This window comes from Echinops telfairi, unplaced genomic scaffold (genome assembly GCF_000313985.2).
Source record: "Echinops telfairi isolate 266 unplaced genomic scaffold, ASM31398v2 ScPeMD7_3;HRSCAF=10, whole genome shotgun sequence".
Lineage (NCBI taxonomy): Eukaryota > Metazoa > Chordata > Mammalia > Afrosoricida > Tenrecidae > Echinops > Echinops telfairi.
This window is the reverse complement of record NW_022103899.1, coordinates 123,703-146,020: the sequence shown is the minus strand read 5'-3', so window position 1 is coordinate 146,020 and position 22,318 is coordinate 123,703. Positions and strand designations below refer to the sequence as shown.

At 45.8% G+C, this 22,318-nt stretch overlaps 1 protein-coding gene across 1 annotated transcript in view; it reads left to right on the top strand.

Moving 5' to 3' along the window:
• The first annotated feature begins 9,818 nt into the window (after positions 1-9,818).
• Positions 9,819-22,318, top strand: part of WIPF1 (WAS/WASL interacting protein family member 1) — a 31,386-nt gene continuing 18,886 nt past the window's right edge. Inside the window, exons 1-3 of the mRNA XM_004701703.2 lie at positions 9,819-9,901; positions 12,035-12,164; positions 18,115-18,276. Of these exons, the coding sequence (XP_004701760.1) occupies positions 9,851-9,901; positions 12,035-12,164; positions 18,115-18,276 (343 nt within the window). The 5' untranslated portion in view covers positions 9,819-9,850. The remainder of the gene's footprint in view (positions 9,902-12,034; positions 12,165-18,114; positions 18,277-22,318) is intronic.

Here is a 22,318-nt window from a genome sequence, read left to right as displayed (position 1 = left end):
GTGCTTACAACGATAAAGTGAATGAAACATGAGGGGGCTTCAAATAGTTCATGGACTAATGGAATTAAAAAATCATGGAATTTTCCCAAGAACTTTGTGAAGCTCTCTTGTACATCACCCATGTTAAGATCTGTGCCTCGTCTGTGTGTGAAGAGGGTGGTAAACTAAATGTGGTTCTCAAATTTGGGGGGAAACGGCTTTGAGATTTGACCCCTTTAATGAGAGCACTTAGATGCTGTGGGAAGACAACTGGTATTTTTAGTTACATGGGTAAAGTAGAAAGCATGAAGCGCCTTCAGACAGCCTTCATCTTCCTGGATTTCTGTGACACTTGTCTAATTTTCTAATTAACTACATGCAGCAGATTTAAATTTCTTCTGAGGTGGCAGCCAACTTTATTTCTCCATCAGTTATTCTCACGGGGAAATTGTGAGTGTTTCCCACCCTCCAGCCAGCCTTCATGACATTGAGATGCTTCAACCCACATGGTGTGAAAAAGGCCACCTCACCTGTTTTCCCAAAGCAAGCATCTCTAAAATAGCCACGGACCCGCAATTCCGGGCAGAGACACGATTGAGAAGACAGCCTAAGCAGAACCCCATTCAGCTACCGTGGGAGACATTGGTGAACATGAGAGCGCGCGCGAATAGGCTCTGGGAAGCGAGGGCTCCATGCGCAGTGAGCCGGTGCCCCACGCTGGGCTCAGAGGAGGACAGCGTCCAGGCTGTTCTGTTTACCAAGTAAAGCTGGTTTCTCCTCTGCCTCCTGCTTCCTCTTAGGGTGAGGGCCTGCGTCGTGTTTCTTTTTCCTCTTGTGTCAGTTGCCCGTCGCCTGCAACCCTGTGGGTGAGGGCCTTCTTCAGCCTGAGAGAAGAAGCTACCAATCACGGAAACAAACCTTTCTGCAAAGAATTGAAAGCTTGTGAGATGGCCCACTCACACGCACATCGCGGGGGTGGGTGAGGCAGGGATGTCGCACCGTAGAAACTACGGGCAACCGCAGCTGTGAAGAGATTGTGCTGAGGAAACAGGATGGCTGTGGTTTACTGCGCGCCTCCATTTTCCTGTCGAGCCTTTTTACCGGAAGTTGAAGAACAAAGCTAAATTCATCTTAATTGGTTCTAATGGTTTTCTGATCTTAAATGCATCCCACTAAGTTTACCTGATGGGAGAGTCTCTCAAGTAACCATGAGTGGGAATCCCAAATCTACAGGGGCTTTTTAATTTTTCAGGGTTTTAGCAGCAGTCTGAGTTTGCGAAGTGAGTTTTACTTTTATAATGCCATTGCCTTTGTAACGAATGCCCTCACAATCAGGTGCCACGCTTGTAGTAGCTCAGCAGGCGTTTAAGACCCTTCTTGCATTAGAACACTATGGAATTGTATGAACTATCAATCTCCTTTTGTTAATATATACGTGTCAAATGTGTTTGTGTATGCCCAGGTGTTCTGTATTGTTCACACAGGCTACTACGTAAGGGTGACTTTGGGCAAGAATTGTAGAGCGAAATGCTTTATATTTTTCTAATAATGTAAAGTAGTGAAAAAAATGTAACTCGATAAACCTTTCTCTTATCTAACTGCACTTGACTGATTCTGGTCCCCACCCTTCAGGGCTTCAGGGCTGGAGACTGGCCTGCAGGGGATTACCAGCTGTGCTCATGGGGGTGTGGGGGTGTGGTTGGGCCTCTTTCCTCCCAGAGTCACTCTGGGCTGTGGGCATCACACATAAAGTGATCTAGATTGAATTTGAACCCGACTGAGAAACTAAGGTGCAGTTTATTTCAACATCAAATGAATTCTCTGGATCCTAAGGAGATTGATTATTTCTACTCCAGGGTCAGTGGGTTCTCAGATGGATGCACAAAAGAAGAAGCCATGAGTTTCCCCAGCGGGCCTGCATGTGTGCAGCTCTGGGGCTGTGGTTGAGCCTCTGGTCGGCCAGTGCAGTGGGGAGAATTTTTCCCCTGCAGGGGTGAGGAGTGGTCGGAGAACTCAGACTTACTCACAGGGTGGCCCGTGTAACCCATCCTACTTATTCAGCAGATGAGTGCATGCCAGAAGAGATGCTCATTGGTATGGGCTTGCGTCTAATTGAACTGCGATATTGATCTGATTATAGTAAAGCCACCCTGTGTTACTTTGCTAGGGCTGCCTTAACAACTGATCACAAATTGGTGGCCTCCAGTAGCAGGAATGCTGCCCCTCACAGTCAGTGTGCAGTGCTGCTCTTCCTCTGGAGGCTCCCGAGGAAGATTCCTTCCGTTCATCTCCTGGGATTGTGACGGCATCACTCCAATTCATTTCGAATTGCCAGCTCCCCGCTGCACCCACCTCTTCTCTTCTTGTAAAAACACCTGTCTGTATCAGTGTCCACCATAATGATCTCCTCGTCGCTTGATTATATCTGCAAAGATCTTATTTCTAAATAAGGTTATATTCATGGGTAACGGGGTTAGGACAGCAGCATATATTTGGGGCATACAATTCAACTCAGGGCACCAACTAAGGTAACCAGTCACAAAATGAATAACATTCGAGCTTTCTACATGTCACTGTACGTGATGTGTGTGTGTGTGTGTGTGTGTTTATAAATATATGAGTGTGTGCCTGTGCGCAGACAAGAACAGCCACACATATCAATCTTTGGGTCGTTTATGCAAAATAATTCTGCTCTAGTCCCTCTGCTGTAGTACAAGTTCTTTTCTAAAAAGTTTACTGATAAATTCTCTTTACTTCAACCGTTTTTCACCTAGAATTTGATGATTTGTAAGTAATTCAGTTAAAACTTTTGCAGCCACTCACACATCCTAAGATTCAAGTGTTTTTTGTTTAATTTCTTAATGTATGACAATTTGGAGATTTCTTGGTTGAGAAATCAATTAATACGTATTCAATTTAAAAGTCTTTATCTTGTAATGTTCACAATGTGTAACTGGTAGACAGTAATTTTTTTAAAAGCTGTAGGTAAAACCAAGATGATTTTCTATCTCTGCAGCATTCCCTCAACCAGGCACTAACTGGGCCTTTTAGAGAAGCCTGACTTTTCTTCCTGTGATGAAAGTTACTTAAACATGGACATTATTCTTAAATTAAATTCCTTTTCCAAAGTGTATGTTTTTAGCAGACCAGTGCCTGGGCTGGGGGCTGGGTGGGAGGACAAGGACCCCAGGTGAGGAGTCCAGGGCTGTTCCAAGTTTAGTACGAAACAAACAAATCTGCCCTAGCAAAAGTACAGACAAAATTAGCAGTGAGGATGGCAAGACTCACCGACTCTAGACATGTTCTCAGGAGAGAGCAGTCCCTGGAGAAGGACATCTTGCTGGGTAAAGCGGAAGGTCATCAAAAAGAGGGAACCCCTCAACGAGATGGACTGGCACAGTGGCAGCAACGATGGGCCCACACCTGCCAGGCTGTGCTTTGTCCCATGGTACATTGAGATAGTATGAGTTGGAACCACGTTGACAACGCCTAGCAGCATCAGCTCCTGGCTCTCAAAAAGCACACCGCTGATTCTGATGCAGGCAGAATCCCTCTGGTGCAGAGTGCACATTGGGAAGCCTTGCCCCCTTCCTTTCCCTTGTCCTAGGGCCTCTCCTAGGAATGGCTGATCCTTTAGAGCTTTTGTTCTGATGCTGAGGCTCTTCAGCAAGTCCTGGTTCTGATTCTGTTGTGGGCTATTCTCCACCAGTGGAGGGACGCCCCTGCCCTACCTAAGCTTGGGGGTTCTTCACTGAGGAAGCCGCTCTTCTAGGGAAGCAAGTCCACGTTTAATGCTTGGGGTGGACAAGTGCCATTGGGGTCAGTTCTTTTTTGTTAAATCATTTTACTGGGGGCTCCTACAACTCATCACCATCCATACATCCATCCATTGTGTCAAGCACACTGCCCAAGAGTGTGTCAAAGACGGAAACTGTTTACTTCTTTGATCCATGTGACAATGCAGCCAGATTGGAGTCGGGTTTCTCACAAACTTCCATGGAAACAAGTACTATCCTTATCAGTAGCGTGTGAGTCCCACCTATAGTGGACCAGATAGATGCATTCAGGGAGAATATCTCTAAGCATCTGACCTCCCATCATGTGCTGGCAAACAGCCTCTAATGTCTGGCATATCTCTGGGGGAGACAAAGCTGGGGAAAAGTCTTTACATCTCACAAAATCACTTTATTGGGGGCTCATATAACTCTTAATCACAATCTATCCATCCATCCATCCATCCATTGTGTCAAGCACATTTGTACATTTGTTGCTATCATCATTCTCAAAGCATTTGCTTTCTACTTGAGCCCTTGGTATCAGCTCCTCATTTTTCCCCTCCCTCTTCCACCCTCCCTCCTGAACCCTTGATAATTTATAAATTATTATTATTTTTTCATGTCTTGCACTGTCTGATGTCTCCCTTTACCTACTTTTCTGTTGTCCATCCCCCAGGGAGGGGATTATATGTAGATCCTTGTGATCAGTTTCCCCTTTCTCCCACACCTTCCCCTTACCCTCTGGGTATCTCTACTCTCAATATTGGTTCTGAGGGGTTTATCTTTCCTAGATTCCTGTGTTTCCAGCTCTGATCTGTACCAGTGTATACCCTCTGGTCTAGCCAGATTTGTAAAGTAGAATTGGGATCATGATAGTGGGCGTTAGCAGGGGTAGGAAGCATTAAAGAACAGAGGAAAGTTGTATGTTTCATCATTGCTACACTGCACCCTGACTGGCTTGTCTCCTCCCCGTGACCCTTCTGTAAGGGGATGTCCAGTTGCCTATAGATGGGCTTTGGGTCTCCACTCCACACTCCCCCTCCTTCACAATGATACGATTTTTTCTTCTTTGATGCCTGATACCTGGTCCCATTAACCCCTCATGATCACACAGGCTGGTGTGTTCTTCCGTGGAGCCAGTTCTGACTCATCGTGACCTGTGCATGTCAGAGTGGAACTGAGATTTTTTTTTTTAAGTAGACTGCTATGCCTAACTACCAAGGTTCCTCTAGACCAGCGGTTCTCTACCTATGGGTTGCAACCCTTTTAGGGGTCGAATGACCCTTTCACAGGGGTTGCCCGATTCATAACAGTAGCACAATTACAGTTATGAAGTAGAAATGAAAACAATTTTATGGTTGGGGGTCACCACAACATGAGGAACTGTATTAAAGGGTCTAGGCATTAGGAAGGTTGAGAACCACTGCTCTAGGGGAATTCTAACTACCACCCTTCAAGTTCCCAGTCAAGAGCCAAACCATGTGTGCCACTCAAGACTCCACAAACCACACCCGTGGCCAGCGAGTCCATTCCAACTCACAGGGACCCTGTTGACTGCCCAAGAGTGTGTCGAAGACGGAAACTGTTTACTTCTTTGATCCATGTGACAAGGCACCAGATTGGAGTCGGGGTTCTCACACACTTCCCTCAAGGGCTCAGCTGAACAAGTGAAGACAGCAAACACCCGGCAGCTGTTCAGCTCAGAAGGAGCAAAGAGCCATGTGACGGGAACCCTTTCAGCACTGAGATGGGAACACTGGCGGGGGCAGGGGGCATGGCCCTGAGTCTTAGCAGAAGTAGGGAAAAGAAAATTGAGGCACACGTAATCCTGGAAAAGGGCATTGGCTCGCCTCCAATCTAAGGAGACTAGAGGGGAAGGACCATTCTTGCAAGGCACTAAAGCCTTTTACACCACAGGTTTCCAAACTCACTTGGCCCACAGCCCCCTGTTCAGGAAAGAAAAAGGAAAAACCCCAACAATTCAGTGCCTTCCTGGCAATTAAAAACTTTGTGCTGTAACCCATAGTCTAGGATAAGGTGTAGATATCTGCTTTGCAGCCCCACCTTGGATTGTTCGAACACACACACACACACACACACACACACACACACACACACACACGGTATTTCCCACTTTGGGAAGCAGTGCTTTTATACCATTGTGCTGCTGAGCCCTGACAGTGTAAAGGTTCCAAGTTGGGCTGCTAACAGCAAAGTCAGCAGTTCAAAACCACCAGCCATTCCTTGGGATAAAGAAGAGGCTTTCTACTACCGTAAAGAGTTGTAGTTGCAGAAACCCACAGGGCCAGTTCTATCCTGCCTACAGGTTCACTATGAATCTGAATCAACTCGATGGTAGAGTTTTGTTTTGTTTTTGGAGTTTCTCACGGAGAGATGAAACGTGGCCCTGGCCACGACCACCCTGTTTCTCCCACACCAGCCATCTGGACCACGAAGTTAGCACAGCGCCACCTGGAGCTGGAGCCCAGAGATGGCTTTATAATCAAGGCACAGACGGTTCCTTGACAGCAACTACTGAAAATTTTAAAACAGTCAGGCCACCAAAACCTTTCAGAGTGCTAGTCCCCTGCAAGAGTCTCCGTGTCTGCCATCTGCCTGTAAGCTGCACAGGACAGAAGTGTAAGGGGGCCACTGGAGCCAGGGATTGATTCATGAGGACCACGTTCATAAGAGGTTTCTGTTGGCTCACCAGGATCCACTTTCCTCTTGGGTGCTAGTACACCACTGAATGCCCATGGAATCAGACAAAATAAATTAGTCTGGAGGGACCATTCACCAAGCACGGGGGGAAGTGTCCGGTGGAGTTCCTCTCTGGGACTCCCTGAGCAGAGCAGGCTACCGCCCTTCCCCTTAAAGCCCCGCTTCAGCTCTGTCAGTACTGAGTTTGGCTTCTGTGTCTTTCAGTGAGCTGAGCCTGAATTGAGTTCCAGATCTCTGAAATCCTACTCCATTGCCCCTGAACATGCCTTCGCAGCTAGAGAACCACCTCTGAGGTGCCCACCCTGCTTACAGTGGACCCAAAGAGCCTAGCCATTATTCTCCATGGCTTACTAATTGGTGTCAGGTAGAAATGAGCAATTTAAGAAATAACTCTTAAAGGAATTCTTGTCTAAGACAGTCCCTTAGCCGAAAGAGAATTTGGCTTAGTTTAGAGGTGAGCTATCTGTATATTCTTTCATTGTGATTTGAGTCAAGTTCACAGAACACATCGGTCTTTCAACAGTTCAGATACATGTTGTACTGGGACATTGTGATCCCCACAACGGAACAGCACCCTCCCACTGTCCCTGCATGTACCTGTTTCCATTCCTTCTCCTTTCCTGCCCCTTCGGCCTTCTGGGCTTTACCCCTGGACAAATGCTGCCCTTCTGGTCACCTGCGACTGATTGCTTGAATAAGTGGTCCCTTCGATCATTACTGTTCACCTTATAGACCTGTCTATTGGTTTGACTGAAATTTGAGCCATGCGAATGAATTCAGATCCAGTCTGGAGAGATGTCTAAGGGCAATAGTCTCAGAGGTTCTACCTGCTTCTATCAGACTGGCAAACTTGACTGTTTTCATTATTTTGAGCTTGTGTCACATTTTTCTTCCATTTTATCTACGATCCCTTTCAGAGCTGTCGGCATTGATCTAGTTCTGCGCCGAGGGCCATGGAAGATGGGCTTAGCATGGTCCTCCTCATCTTCTGGACTCATTGCCTCCATGCGTCTTTGACCTTGTTTGACCCGTATAGGCGGAGACCAATCGTTGCACCTTTGATGGCCACAAGCTTGTAAGACCCCAGTCACTACTCCTCTAAGTAGGATGTAGAGCACTGTCTTTATCTGTGCCAGTTGACCTCAGTGTCCCCTGAGACTATGAGCTTGTGACCCCAAATCCAGCAGCTCATTCCCTCAAGGCTTTGGTCTTGATTAAGACATTTTCATGTCTTTGCCCCATATTCTGTACTCGTCATATATTCATGGATATATTTGCAGCACTGTTAATGCTTTATCTGCCTAAACATACTTGTCAGGTCATCAAAAGAGAGGAGGGCAGTGAGGCAATGTAATCCAGTGGAAAGAGCAGTGATTCAAAGGGCCTGCTTTCAATGAATTCCCACGAGAGATGCTTTCAGTGACTTCATTCCGCTGAGCCTCAGCGTGGATGAGGCAGTCAACGTGAGTGGAAGAGTCAGAGACAGTGCAGGTCCACCCTGGGGCACAGCTGTTGTTACTGATGTGGAGTTGAATCAAATTTCATCTTCTCAACAGCCCACTTAGAACAACACAATTCCAAATTGCCCTATTTCCTGTTTCCCAACAGCTGTGGCGAGTCCAAAGGGTAGGCTACACATTGGACTGCAAACCACAGGGTCAGCAGTTCCAAACCACCTGCCACTCCATTAGGAAAAGGTGAGGCTTTCTGCTCCCGTAAAGATGTACACTCCAGAACCCACAGGGGCAGTTCTGCTCTGTCTTATGGGGGTCGATGGCAGTGAACGAGTGGCAAGTCCAACAACTTTGACATTCCACGTTGGCTCGTAGAGCGCACACCAACTCCCAGTGTTGCCATGCCAACTGTGCTTCCGAGGGAGGAGTTGTCCAATTACCTTTCAGTTGAAATAACTTTTTAACAAATTGTTTTTCTGCCATTCAGGAACTACTGAGGCACAACTCTTTCTAAGACATTGAAATCATTGAATTGAATGGTATGTGAATTATACGTCAGTCAAATAGTTAAACATTTTTTTAATAAACTACCTAGATTGTTGAAAAAACAAAAACAACCCCGAGTCTAAAACCTGATGCTGCTGTTTGAAAGTGGGACTGGCGTCCCATAGAACCAATGCTGTGGGGCTGTCAGAAGCTGGAGGGCAGGGGAAGGAAAAAAGAAAGCTTTCTCTGCCTGCCTGCAGCAGGGAGTCCTGGTGGCGCACTGGTGCAGCACTGGGCTGTGCACGCACAGTGCAGCCCCCCAGGAGTCGGCTGGCAATCTGCTTCTCAAAGAGTTTGTCTGGGTTGGAATCCACGCGAGGGTGCACACAGCATGCACACTCGGACAAGAAACAGACTGTGGGGTGCACGAGGCCTTATGGGAAATGGAGAAAAAATGCAGAGGGGCCGAGGACAAGACTGGGGCCCAGAGAGCAAGAAAGATGTCATGGAATTGGCACGAGGAGCCACTTGAAACAAATGTTGCCCATCAGGCTTTGCCAGCGGACATTTCCGTTTCCCCCTGCTGTGGCCCTGGTGCGGCTGAGCAGCCTGGCACCCGAGAGTTCAGTTCCAGTCTCTCTACACATGTTGCCTCAAAAGCCTGTCCTGCCAGGGTCCTTCAGGGCACTGCACCTCTTAGGGGTGATGCCTCTGCTAAAGGTCACTGTAGGGAGAAGGAAGGGGCTTTCTCCTCCCATAAAGAGTCATCATCTCATAAACTCTCTTTGCTTCACATTCCTGTTGACAAGCCACTGGAGCCACACTGATGGCAGTCAGAGCCCTGGAAATGTGTCCACTCCCATTGGGTCTGACGGACTTTCCACCCACCAGTTGGTGATCTTCCTGCATTTGGCATCATTGCATGTGCTGCATGAGTCCGAGGAAGAATTCATGGGCAAATATTGGACTTATGGGCTAATATCAAACTTATGGACGTGATCTGGACTGGGCTGGTATATTTTATTGATGCATAATATGAGTGTCTCTGGATTTGTTTCTCTAGTCTACCCGGACTAACACAATGTCTTTTAAAAATTGTCTCTATGGCATCCAATTGTCGTCAGCAACTAGAAAGACTAGATAGGAACTTTGAGGGGCAGTGAGTTCGTGTTAATTCAGAACAGGAGGGCGAGAATGGTTGCAGGGATTGGAGGCAGTAATCGTATCACAGCGTGGTACAAGTGGACACTGTTGATTGATGTATGTTCGGCTGTGTATCTTATCAAGAACAGGTGGCCTGTGTGACCATCTGCCCCTTTGATGGGGCATGGGGAGGGTATATTAGGAGAGAGTATTACTAAAATGCCTAATGCATGACTGTGTTTTGTTTTTACAGACTTATCGGCGAGACTGTTGAAAGTTTAACCGTCCAAGATGCCTGTCCCTCCCCCCCCAGCACCCCCACCGCCCCCGACGCTTGCACTGGTAAGTTTCTTCTCGCTGACCATTCAATGAGCATGTCAAGAGAAATCAGAGCCTACCCTGTGTGCGTTTGTCTGGATGCGGGCTTAACTGTGTAAGCCTCCCCAGAGGAAGCTGAGCCCTGAGGTTCAGCGACCACAAACACCAACTATCTTACTACCTGAGGCCTCATGCAATGCTCGCTACCAGTGGGTGTGAATTACCTCTAGTTCTCCCTGGGTCACACACACACACACACTTCTATCCTGGTATCTAGATTTCTACTTCATCACTGGGCTCATCCTGATCCCTTGCTTCCTAGCAAATGCAAGATCCTGGAGAAATTGGATATGGAAAGGGAAGCAGGGGCAGGTGCACACCACAAGACATTGTCGTGGTGGAGCTATGCAATGAAGGGCCCAGGACTTGGGAGAAGTTAGTGTCCCAGGAGGTCAAGTGTCAAAATCAATTTTGAGGAAGCACAGGAGGCCACTGAAGGTTTGGGACTGTTAGGATGTCTAATTTGAACAAGTCACTTAACCTCTTTGGACCTCAGGGTTTTTCATAAATGGAGCCAGTAGGTAATTACAAAACCTTTTTCTAAACCCCAGCAGAAGATGGTCCCATTGGCAACAGTTAGCATATAAATGCAAAGAGCGTTTCTGGAACGAGAGCCAAGAAGCTCCTCACAGGGTGGCTTCGGGGAACTGGTGGCGGCTAAGAGGACGGGCATTTCCCATCAGCTTTCAAGGAAGGCTGTGGAGTCAGGCTGCCACCGTTTGAACCCCTGCTCCTCCTCGTGGTTTCCTCTCTCCCTGCCTCCATTTCCATGTCTGTAAAACAGATAATAACTTTGGGATGAGTAAAGACGAGCTGAATTCATATACAGAAAATGCTAGAAGTAGTGCCTAGCCCATAGTAACCGATACAGGGAGGCTAACTGCTACTGTCATGAGCATAGAATACCTTGGCAGTTAATTCTTTTAGGTCCCTCCTAGGTTAGCATGCAGTCATTCTTTTCAGTTAGAATTTGTCTTAGCTCTCCCTCTGCCCCTAACATGAATCCTCAATAGGACATTGTGTGGGGCACCAAGTGGGAAGCACCCCCATGTTTACCCCCGCAGGCCCTCACTGGCATCTCTGAAACGGAATCCATTGGGGAGGTCGGGGTTGAACTGGAGAGACTCCGCACGGACCAGGGGTCACGGGCAGACATTGATCAGACTCTGCGAGGAGGGCGGGGTACAAACCAGACCTTGGCAGGAGTGACAGACCGGGCAGATGCCTCTTCCTAGTCTGTGTGTGGGCTTTCGTCCTGCCACTCCCTGGAACAGTCCCAAAGAAACAAGGTCTCATTTTCACCGAAAGGAATTCTCCCAGGAATTCTGGACGTGGAAGGAACACCCAGACATTTTAAGGCCATGCCTTCGTAGTCTTCCGTGCGCTGAGCCGGCAAGGGGATCAACTGTTATCAACAGCATGGGCCGAAGGGGCCGGAGGGCTCTTGGGTAATAGATATGCTCAGCCTTTGTTCCCTACAGTGTGGTGGTGGTTATACAACTGTGTGTCTGTCAAAACGCCTAGGCCTGGACCCACCTGAACCTCAGTCCACAGGACAGACACTTTCCTAAGAAACAACCCCAACAGTGTAGCCATGGGATTCTCTTCTAACACTTTCGGTGGATTGTTTTAGCCGTGCTGACAGCCGGCGAGCATTTGGGGCTGGGGCCGACTTTCCCCTTGCACGGGGAGCTCTCGCAGAGAGGAGCGCACCGCAATGGCTCAGGACCCAGGGGGGAGAAAGGAGCCTGGTGCTCTTCTGGAGCATCTGTCCTCCCCACCCTCCTCCTGTGTAAGCCACCCTACTGCCCAGCCCCGGGGGTGGTTACGGCCAGATTGTGGTGTGCATCTTCGGAGACTCCTGTCAGGCCCTGACTCTTCCTGCATTCCAAACAAGTGTAATTTACGGCTGCATCTGCTCCCCAACATCTGGGTCTTAAAACGAGTGACATGGGGTGCTGAGACTGTTGGGGAATTTGCAGCTCTTGCCAAGAGGCTTAGTAATAAGCTTGCAGTCCTCTGGCGGCCCCAGCCGAACGTGGTCGGACCTGGCTTTGCTCCACAAGGTGAATGTGGGTCTGCGTGGTTTCCTTTCAGGCCAATACTGAAAAGCCCGCCTTGAACAGGGCCGAGCAGGCTGGGAGAAATGCCCTGCTCTCGGACATCAGCAAAGGGAAGAAACTGAAGAAGGCTGTTACCAATGACAGGAGCGCACCGATTCTGGACAGTAAGTGAGGAGGGCCTTCCCCAGGGGGTTATGGCCTAACAACCAACCCTGCCCATCCCGACCATAAAAAAAAATATTTAAAAATGTGTGTGTGTATGTGTGTGTGGGGGGGTGTTTCTTGTTGTGATTCCCAACAGCTGCAAAGCTGGCAGAACAAGGGACTGTGTCCCTCATTGTTGGCCAAAGCTCTGGCTGGGTTCCCCGATGCTGCAGGAAGCCAGGATAAGAATCCTTTGTCCGTCACACACAGCAGGCGTTCTCTGAGTTGCTCACAACCCGTGGTGACATTGCACCCATGCCCCCTCCTTCTGCAGCTCAGGAGGGAGCATGAAATGTGGAAGGGGCCATCGCCTTGGGTTCCAGGAGTTTGGGTTGCCATCCCAGCACAGCCACCACTTACCATCTCTAAGCCTTCCTGCCTGCCTCATTTGTGAACATGGGTCCCACGGACCTCACTAGTTTGCCGTGAGCATCCAGGGAGATAATGCTCCTGAAAGTGCCTTGTGCTTCTGGGGCAGGGTAGGATATGCATAAACAGACCAGAGCCCCCAGCCACAGGGCTGTTGAATAACAGCATTTATGTAGAGCAGAGCATGATCCAAGACCAGACTCTAGTGTTGGGGAGCCCAGGTGGCACAGTGGGTCAGGGACTGGGCTGCTGACGGCAAGGTCAGACCCACAGCTGCGTCATCATTTAAAATGAGGTTGTCCACTGGTGTCGAGATCTACAGTCTCAGAAACTCTGAGGAGCAATTCTAATCACTCCTGTAGAGACACTATAAGTTGGGTACCTTTACCTGTCACCTAATTGGGTACCTATACTGCCGTCAAGGGTCCTTGTGGTGCAACACTAAGGCACCCAGCTGCTAACTGAAAAGCTGGCATTTCAAACCCACCCTGTAACTGGAGAAAGACCATAATGATTACAGCCAGGAAGCCCTAGGACAGATCTGCTCTGCCGCATAGGGCATCCTTGTATTGGAATCACCTGGACAACATCAAACAGCAACATACCATCACAAGCTCTTTGAAAAGCCCTCCCAGGGGGGTGTCTCTCTGCAGTGAGACCTGCCTGGGCTCCGTGTCAAAGTGACAGTCATGGCTCTTGACTTGAGCCTTATCCTGCAATTTAATTACTGACGAGGTAACCTGGGCCCAGTGTACTATCCTCCGCTTCCGAGTCTCTCTCTGGAGGATGGACCAAAGCTCCGGGTAAAGAAGTTATGATGGGTAAGGAGCAAACGGATGACTTCTGAAAGTGCATTGATCTCTGAATTTTCAACACCATGCTAGTACGTCCTATTATGATTGCAGTATCGCAACGTGTAGCATTAATTAATGAAGAGTATCGTGTCACTCTGAGTCAGAATCAATTCTATGGCAGGGAGTTGTGAGTTTCTGAGTATATGAATGATAAGGATATTGCCAGCAGAATTGGTAATAATTAAACTGCAAATATTTTGAAGTTTTTGTGGAAACAATTCTGCATTCACTTCCAGACATTGGTATTCCATTTGATTTATCCTTTTAGGTAAGATTGTTATCATCTCTTCAGAATCAGACCATTTCTTCCATCAACAATGCTCCTGTAAGCATCCCAGAAAGCTCCACACCTAGAAAGGATGCAGCATAAACACAGATACACTTATGATAAGTCCGATGTTTAAAGATAACACAAACAAACACAATTAGATCTTAGGAAGGAGCTACAATAAGAGACTCAAAGGAGGTTTCCTAAAATTAAAGACATTATTGCGAAGTTAGAGGCAGTGGTGGTTCAACGTATTCTCACCTTCCACACCGGAGATCCACGGCATTTCATTGAGTTGGGTCAATTTGACAGAAGCTCAACTAAAAGTATGACGTTATCTGCTAATACATTTGCAATCTTAACAAAATTACCTTTCTAAGAAAAATACAAATTTACCAAAGTTCACTGAGGATGGCTCAATGATCATGGAAATGGTTGGAAACATTTTTTGTTAGGCAGGGTTCACTAGAGAAATGAAACCAGGACACTTATGATTTATATATATATAAATCTATATATTGTTTATAATAATATATAAATCTATATGAATATTTATAAATCTAAAATACATATTAATCTATACATATATAGGTTTATACAGCGAGAAGGAATGTAATAGCTAATTAGTCCATACAGCAGTTCAGAGGGCTCAATTCAACACACTTCTATGGAACAGTTAATAATATACTGAAAGTCCTTCAACTCATGTGGGCTGCTGGGTCCAAGATGAAGGAAGCAGACAGCAAAGTCCTCCCTGGGGCAAGGCATGCAGAGTCTGCCCACAGGCAGCAAGCAGCAGGGTGGGTCACCAATAGTCACTAGTTTGGGAGCTTAGCAAAGCAGGCCCTGATGGGATATCAAACGCAAGCAGTGCAAGGGGACAGAATCCACCAGCTTCAAGTTCAAGCAATGTATGCACCAGCAGCATGGCAAAGCAGGTTTCAAAGGAGCTCTAGCTACACGATCCACAGATTGGCCTGGCCCACAGGTAGTGTAGCTCACAGGTTGAGACAGAATTAGCTACAGCAGCAGCATGCAAGCTCCAATCACCAGAGACCGAGAGAGGGGGGCAGGGGGCGGGCCTTGCAGAGCCATTTCTCTCTTTGCCCTCCAATCAAAGTGGGACCTGATTGATCCCACATGTTCCTATTGGCCAGGTTGGCACAATAAACTTATCTCTCACACTTATCAAATTATTTTCTCCCCCAAAAAGCTTTGGAGCCATATGATTTCATCAGTACTGGTAAATTCTTGCTGTTTTCAAGAGAGCTGATTGAAATGCTGTACAAATGGTTCCCAAACACAGGCAGAGATGGAGACCATTTGATGGGCTAATGAAATGGGCACGATCCTTACATCACCACATGACAGAGACGGCATACACACAAAGCTGTAGCCCAGTGGTTCTCAACCACCAGACACAGGCTTGGAGCATTCTCAGATGTCCCAACTTGGGGGTGGGGGCGGGGTGGAGATGGAGGGTGTGTTACTGACATCTAGAGGCCAGGTAGAGGCCAGGCATGCTGTAAACATTTTACAACTCGTAGGACAATCCTCCAAAGTCTAATCGAGCACGTTAGTAGTGCCAAAGTTAAGAAATCCTACTATAGATCACTTCTGATCATATATGAGAGGATATGAAATAAAATTTTTTAAAAACTAGTTTAATAATCCACCAAGATGAAGGTTTAATGTTAGAAAGTCTATTAATCTCATCAACTAAGGAAAACCATATAATCATCCCATTTGACACTAAATAGGCACTTAGAACATAAGCCAACATCATTACAAAGTCTTACAAACCTGAAGTGGAAGGGTATTTACTTATTGTGAATGCTTTTAAAAAACTAATTTTAACCCAATGATTAATATTTAACTTAGAAGCAGTAGAGACATTTTCATTAAAATTTGAAAAAAAATGGTTTCCTTTAGAGCTATTAATTATTCACATTGTAATTGGACATTCAACCACCATCGTAACTGACTACTTATACACAAGGAAGATCAGATTGTACAACTTGAAAACAGGAGACACGTCTTCCTTACTTGCAGACTAATATCAACACGAAACCAAACTCACTGTCACGGAGCCCATTCTGTTTCATAGTGAACACATAAGACAGGCTAGAGCCGCCTCTGTGGGCTTCCTGGACTGCTGATGGGAGTAGAAAGCCTTGTATTTCTCCCATGGAGTGGCTGGTAGTTTCAAACTGCTGACCTTGTGGTTAGCAGCCCAACTCTTAACCACTATACCACCAAGGCTCCTGCAAGCTAATAAAACAACTAAAAATTCCAAAGTAATACATCAAGGAGATTTTAATTCAGAAAATCCAGCAAAGTAGCTTGCTATTAGATATCTAATGAAATTCCTGACGTTAATAATAACCAATTAAGAAAAAAGAGTAGGGAAAAATACACCTTTCACAATGTCAACAAAAGTGTATTAGAAGTAACCCTAACAAGAAACCTAACCCTATCGTGAAAACTGAAAACGTTACTGAAGAATATAGAAGATATAAGTAAATAGGAAAAGACCACATTCCCAAACATGAAGTCTAAATGTCATAAAGGTAGCAATTCTCCCAGGTTAATTTGTGGATTTCGTGGAGTACTTACCAAAGACTCAATAGGACTTGTGTGTGTGGAGGTGGAACATGCTTTAAACAAAGTTTAGCTTCTTAAATACAAACACACATACTTGCATGTAAGTTATTAAAAGGTTCTTTTTAAAAAGAGTATAATTATGGTTGCCATCATCACTTTAAAATACACACATATTAAAGATTTTATTTGTCATTAATTAATGAGGGAATCATTAAGATACTATTACCAACTTGGAGAAGAATTAAAGTACCACATATCTGCAGACAAATAAATGTCAATCAATTGCCATCTATTGGACATCAATAACATTTTTATTGGACAAAGATCATTTGTATTGTTATCAATACAACTTAAGGAGTTGCGAAGTAGTGCATAGGGGCAGAAATAACCCCAAGAACTGGGGGAAAATGCTTAGTAATTGTTTTCTTTTCCTCCTCCTGTTTTTGCCCATTTAACTCTTCCACAAATTCCCAGGCAAAATAAAAGTCCTTCTCAAATTTCAAATAATTTTTAAAATGTTAAAACCCTGTGCTGACAGGATACTAAAAATAATCATTTTCACATAGTTTAAAGTATATATATTTTAAGATGAGCGTTTAAATAGCAAACTAGGTTTCCATTTTAGTTTCTACATAGATTATTCAGTGAGATTGGTTACATTGTTCCTTTTCATATACTTCTGATGGGAAACTTTGTAGAGTGGTTTTTGTAATTATGTATCAAGAATCTCAAAACACTGACCCAATAATTCTACTCCTAATTTATCTTAAAGAAATAATTAGAAATGCAGGTTAAACATTTTGTAGATATTGTACCATTTTAAGAAAATTGAAACCAACATAAAAATATGATTAAATAAATCACAATATATCCATGTTTTAAAATATAATGTAAGCATTTATACTCATGTTACCAAAGAATATTTAATGACATAAGGGATGCTGATAAAAAAGAATTAAATAATAAAAAGGCTGAAACCTATTTAAATTTGCTCTTAGTTTTAAGAAAAAAATACATAAAACATGAAGAAAATTCAAGCAGGGGAAAAAGAACAGTGTTAACCAAGGAGTCGAATTATAGGATCATTTCCATGGAGTAAAATTATGGGATTCCCACCGCCCCTTCTTTATTCTTTGTATTCTTTCCCTTCTCACCTTTTGGTCATATTTTACCTCCTTTGCGCCCTTCATTCTTTGAAGATCCTTTTATTTGTCAAAACTTCGGATATAGAACAGACGGAAGCTGGTCAAGTGCAGGGCATGTGGACGAGTCTGCTTCTTTCTCTACTCCATCGGTGACCACCGGGGGTGGAAAGAAAGCCTTCCCTTCATGACCAGGGTGACAGTGACCCTGCAGTGTTTTTTTTAAAAACATTTTATTAGGGGCTGATACAACTGTTATCGCAATCCATACGCTCATCAATTGTGTAAAGCGCATTTGTACATCATTCTCAAAACATTTTCTCTCCACTTAAACCCCCGACCTTAGGTCCTCATTTTCCCCCTCCCTCATGAGCCCTTGATAGTTTATGAATTGTTATTTTGTCATATCTTGCCCTGTCCGACGTCTCCCTTCACCCACTTTTCGGTCGTCCGTCCCCCAGGGAGGAGGTCACATGTAGTTCCTTGTAATCGGTTCCCCGACCCTGCGTTTTAATGAAGAAATCCCAGTTGTCCACGCTAGGCCCAGGTGCACCCAGCACCCCATCTTACTGTTGATCGTACTGTTTAACCGAGCTGTGCGTGTGAAGCGTCCTGTGGGGAGGGGGCTGTTCATGCGCGCACACGTGAGAAGAGTGCTTTCTTCCCATTGCAGAACCTAAAGGCGCTGGCGCTGGTGCGGGTGGTGGAGGCGGCGGATTCGGCGGAGGAGGTGGCGGAGGAGGAGGAAGTTTTGGAGGCGGCGGACCACCGGGTTTAGGAGGACTCTTCCAGGCTGGCATGCCCAAGCTGAGGTCCACAGCCAACAGGGATCATGGTAACCAACACGTTCTTCTCTCTTTGTAACTGAAAACTGACAGGATTTGACGGTGGGGAGACTCCTGTACCCTCGCGGGCACAACTCCCTTGAAGTCATTTTATTGTTGTTAGGCGCCATTGACTCATTGTTCTGACTCATAGCGACCACAGACTGGAGCACGCCCGGTTCTGCCCCACATTTCACCGTTGTCCCCATGTGTAAGTCCACTGTTGGAGCCCATGTGTCAGTCCAGCTCAGTTAGGCCTTCCTTATTTCCGGGGCCCCTCCACTTTACCAAGCATGCTGTCCTTCTCCAGGTCTCTCCTGATAGCATGTCCACAGTGCTGAGAAGAAGTGCCACCATGCTGGCCTCGAAGGAGCATTCCGGTTGCATTTCTTCCAGAGCAGGTGCTTGTTCTTTTGGCAGCCCAGCTTCTCTCAAGACCTTCACCAACCCCACAGTTCAAATGCATGGATTCTTGGCTAGTCTTCTTTACTCCGTGTCCAGCTCTCACGTGCATAGGAGGCCATTGAGAGGACCATGGCTTGGGTCAGGCGCCCACACGGTAGTCCTCATAATAGCATCCTTGCTTGTCCACACTTTGAAGAGGTGTTATGCAGCAGATTTTCCCAGTGGGATGTGTCATTTGATCTCCTGACTGCTGCTTCCATAGGCTTTGATTGTGGATCTAAGCCAGACGAAATTCTTCACAACTTCCATCTGTTCTCTCTTCATCATGATGTTACCTATTGGGCCAGTTGTGAGGATTTGAGTTTTCTTGACATTCAGTTGCGATCCACACCAAAGGCTACATACAGCCTTTGGTCTTCATCAGCAAGTGCTTCAAGTCCTCCTCATTTTCAACAAGCAAAATTTTGTCATCTGCATTTCGAAGGTGTTACTAAGCCTTCCTCCAATCCTGATGCCACATTCTTCCTCATATAGCCCAGCTTCTCTGATGATTTACTCAGCATACAGATTGAGTAGGTGTGGTGAGAGGATACAATCCTGGCACACACCTTTCCTGATTTTAAACCATGGAGTATTGCTTTGTTCTGTTTGCACAACTGCCTCTTGATCCGTGTACATGTTCCACATGAGCCCAATGAAGTGTTCTGGAATTCCCATTCAGAAGAATGAGAACAAGACTGTCCATAGTGTGTTATGATCCACACAGTCGAACGCTGTTGCTCAGTCAGTGAAACACAAGTCAGCATCTTTCTGTAAGTAAGCAGAGGCGTTGAGCCAATGTCCATCTGACATCAGCAATAATGTCTCCTGTTCCATGTCCTCTTCAGAATCGGGCCTGAACCTCTGGTTCTGAACCCCTATCAAGGTACAACAGCAACCGTTGTTGGATGGTCTTCAGAAAAATGTTACTTGCATGTGATATCAATGATATTGTGCTATAATCTGAGCATCCTGTCGGGGCACTTTTCTTTAGAATGGGTACAAATCTCTTCCAGTAGCCGGACACGTCGCTGTCTTCCAGATTGTTGGCATCGACGAGTCACTTGTGCTTCATCGGCTTGTTGAAGCATTTCAGTTGGTATCTGGCAACCCCTGGAGCCTTGTTTCTCGTCCTTCCGCACATTGGTTCTTGCGCATATGCTGTCTCTGGAAATGGTTGAATTAGTTGATTTTGGTACAGTGACTCTACATTCTTTCCATTTTCTTTGAATGCTTCCTGCATCACTCAATATTTTGCCCAGGGAATCTTTAAATATTTCAACTCCAGGCCTGAATTTTTTTTCTTTAGTTGTTTCCGTTTGAAATATGAGTATTCTGCCTTTTTGGTTTTCTAACTCTAGGTCTTCGCACATTTCCTTGTAGTGGTTTACTTTGGCTTCTCCAATTGCTCTCTGAAAATTTCTGTTCAGCTTTTTGACGTCCTCCTTTCTTCCATTTGCCATAACAATCAGAGCAGTTTCAGAGGGTCTTCTGACATCCACTTTGATCTTTTCTTTCTCTCCTGTCTTCGTACCGACCTTTTGTGTTCTTCCGGTAGGATGGTCTTGATGTCCTCCCACAGCTCACCAGCAGTTCTGTCTTTAGTGTTTAATGCATCAAGTCTGTGCCCGAGATGTTCTCAAAATTAAGGTGGCATATTCTCAAGTTGGTATTTTGGCTTTCGTGAACTTGAATTTCAATCTGAACTTAACATATGGACAGTTGATGGCCTGCCCCACAGTCAGCCCTGGCCTGCTTTTAGCTCCTGATATTGAGCTTCTCCATCATCTATTCTCACAGATGTAGTCCATTTGATTTCATTGTATTCCATCTGGAAAAGTCCCCAAACTTTTATGTTGTTGAAAAAGGTATTTGTGATGAAGAAATCATTTGTCCCTGCAAAATTCTATCATGCAGTCATCTCCAGCTTCCTTTCTATCACCACGTCCATATTTTCCAATTACTCTTTCTTCTTCTTTGCTTCCAACTTCTGCATTCCAATTGCCAATAATTATCAGTGCATCGTGACTGCATGCTTGATCAATTTCAAATGAAGACATTGGTAGGATTCTTAGATTTCTTCTTCACTAGACAGCCTTGACTTCGAGATAAAGTTTGAAATATCCTTTTGACTAAATACAGCCCTATTTCTCTTGAGTGTGTCATCCCCAGCACGGTGAGCCATGTGATTTTCTGATTCAACATGGCCCAACGCCCGTCCATTTCAGCTCAGTGAAGCCTAGACTCTCAATCTGTATGCATTCCACTTGTATTTTAATGACTCCCAAGTTTCCTAGATTCATACTTTGTACAGTCTACATTTCAACTCTTACTTGATGTCTGCAGCTCTTTCTTCTCGTGTTGTTGTGCCTCCTCAGCCCCTGCAGGGCCTGGAGGTTTTCTTCCATAGGCTTTGTTCCATCCACGTCATCGTGTCTGGCTCTACGTTGAGGTGGCAGCTCTTCCTCGGTGCTATTTTGAGTGCCTTCCGGCCTGGGGGCTGGTCTTTAGGCACTGTCTCTGACAGCGTTCTGCATCTAGGCATTGGGTGTGCAGTCACTGGGAGCGTGTGAACGCCGTCCGTAGGGTTTGCGGTGCCTATGTCCTCCGAGGTGCCTTTTCCCTCTTCGTAGTCTGTGCACTGTCTGGAAGATCCGCTGAAACCGGTTCACTCCGGGGGACCCTGCAGGTGTTGGAGAAGCCTTCATCTTTCCGCATTCACAGCAACACAGGGGCCGCCACAGGATGACACGCTGACAGACAGCAGTGTTTAAAGAATTCTAACTGATTTTCAATCTCCGCCTCATTTCATGAGACTATTTAGCATCGTTCTTTAAAAGAGGAAATCAGGAGTTCGATATTTGTGTGCTTGTTTCAGTAACTTCCGAGGGCTGTGACATATCTGCCGGTGTCCTGGCCCGTAGGACCCCTGTGGACGTTTCCAAAGGCTGAGCTAGAGTGGGAAGAGAAGGAAGGAGCACAAGGAACTTGCTGCCCTTGAAACTCGGTCTGATGACCCACAAGTTCATCATTCTTTGTGAGGCAGCCCGAGCCAAATATCAACACAGTAAATGCTGTAGAACCTCCTTTCACAAACACTGTACAGCTCTTCATGCAGGGGATGAGGGCAGATCCCACTGAATCTAGAATGAGGTCTGGCTTGTCCACAGACAACAGACTGGCATTTGCTGCCAGTGGTGCCAGCCTTCTCTGCACAGAGCCATGGAGATGAGTCCTACAAGGTTGTTCAGAAACCTAAGGCAGAGAAAAAAGTTGAGCTTCTCAAAAATCCAAACTCACTGCCAATGACTCAATTCTAACTCATATCAACCCTAGCAGACAGAGTAGAACCACTCCCGTGGGTTTCAGAGACTAACTCGTTTTTTGGGGTTTTTTTTATATCATTTTATTAGGGATTCATACAACTCTTATCACAATCCATACATCTATCAATTGTGTAAAGCACATTTGTGCATTCATTACCCTGATCATTCTCAAAACATTTGCTCTCCACCTAAGGCCCTGGCATCAGCTCCTCATTTTTCCCCCTCCCTCCCCACTCTCCCTTCCCTCATGAACCCTTGATAATTTATAAATTATTATTTTGTC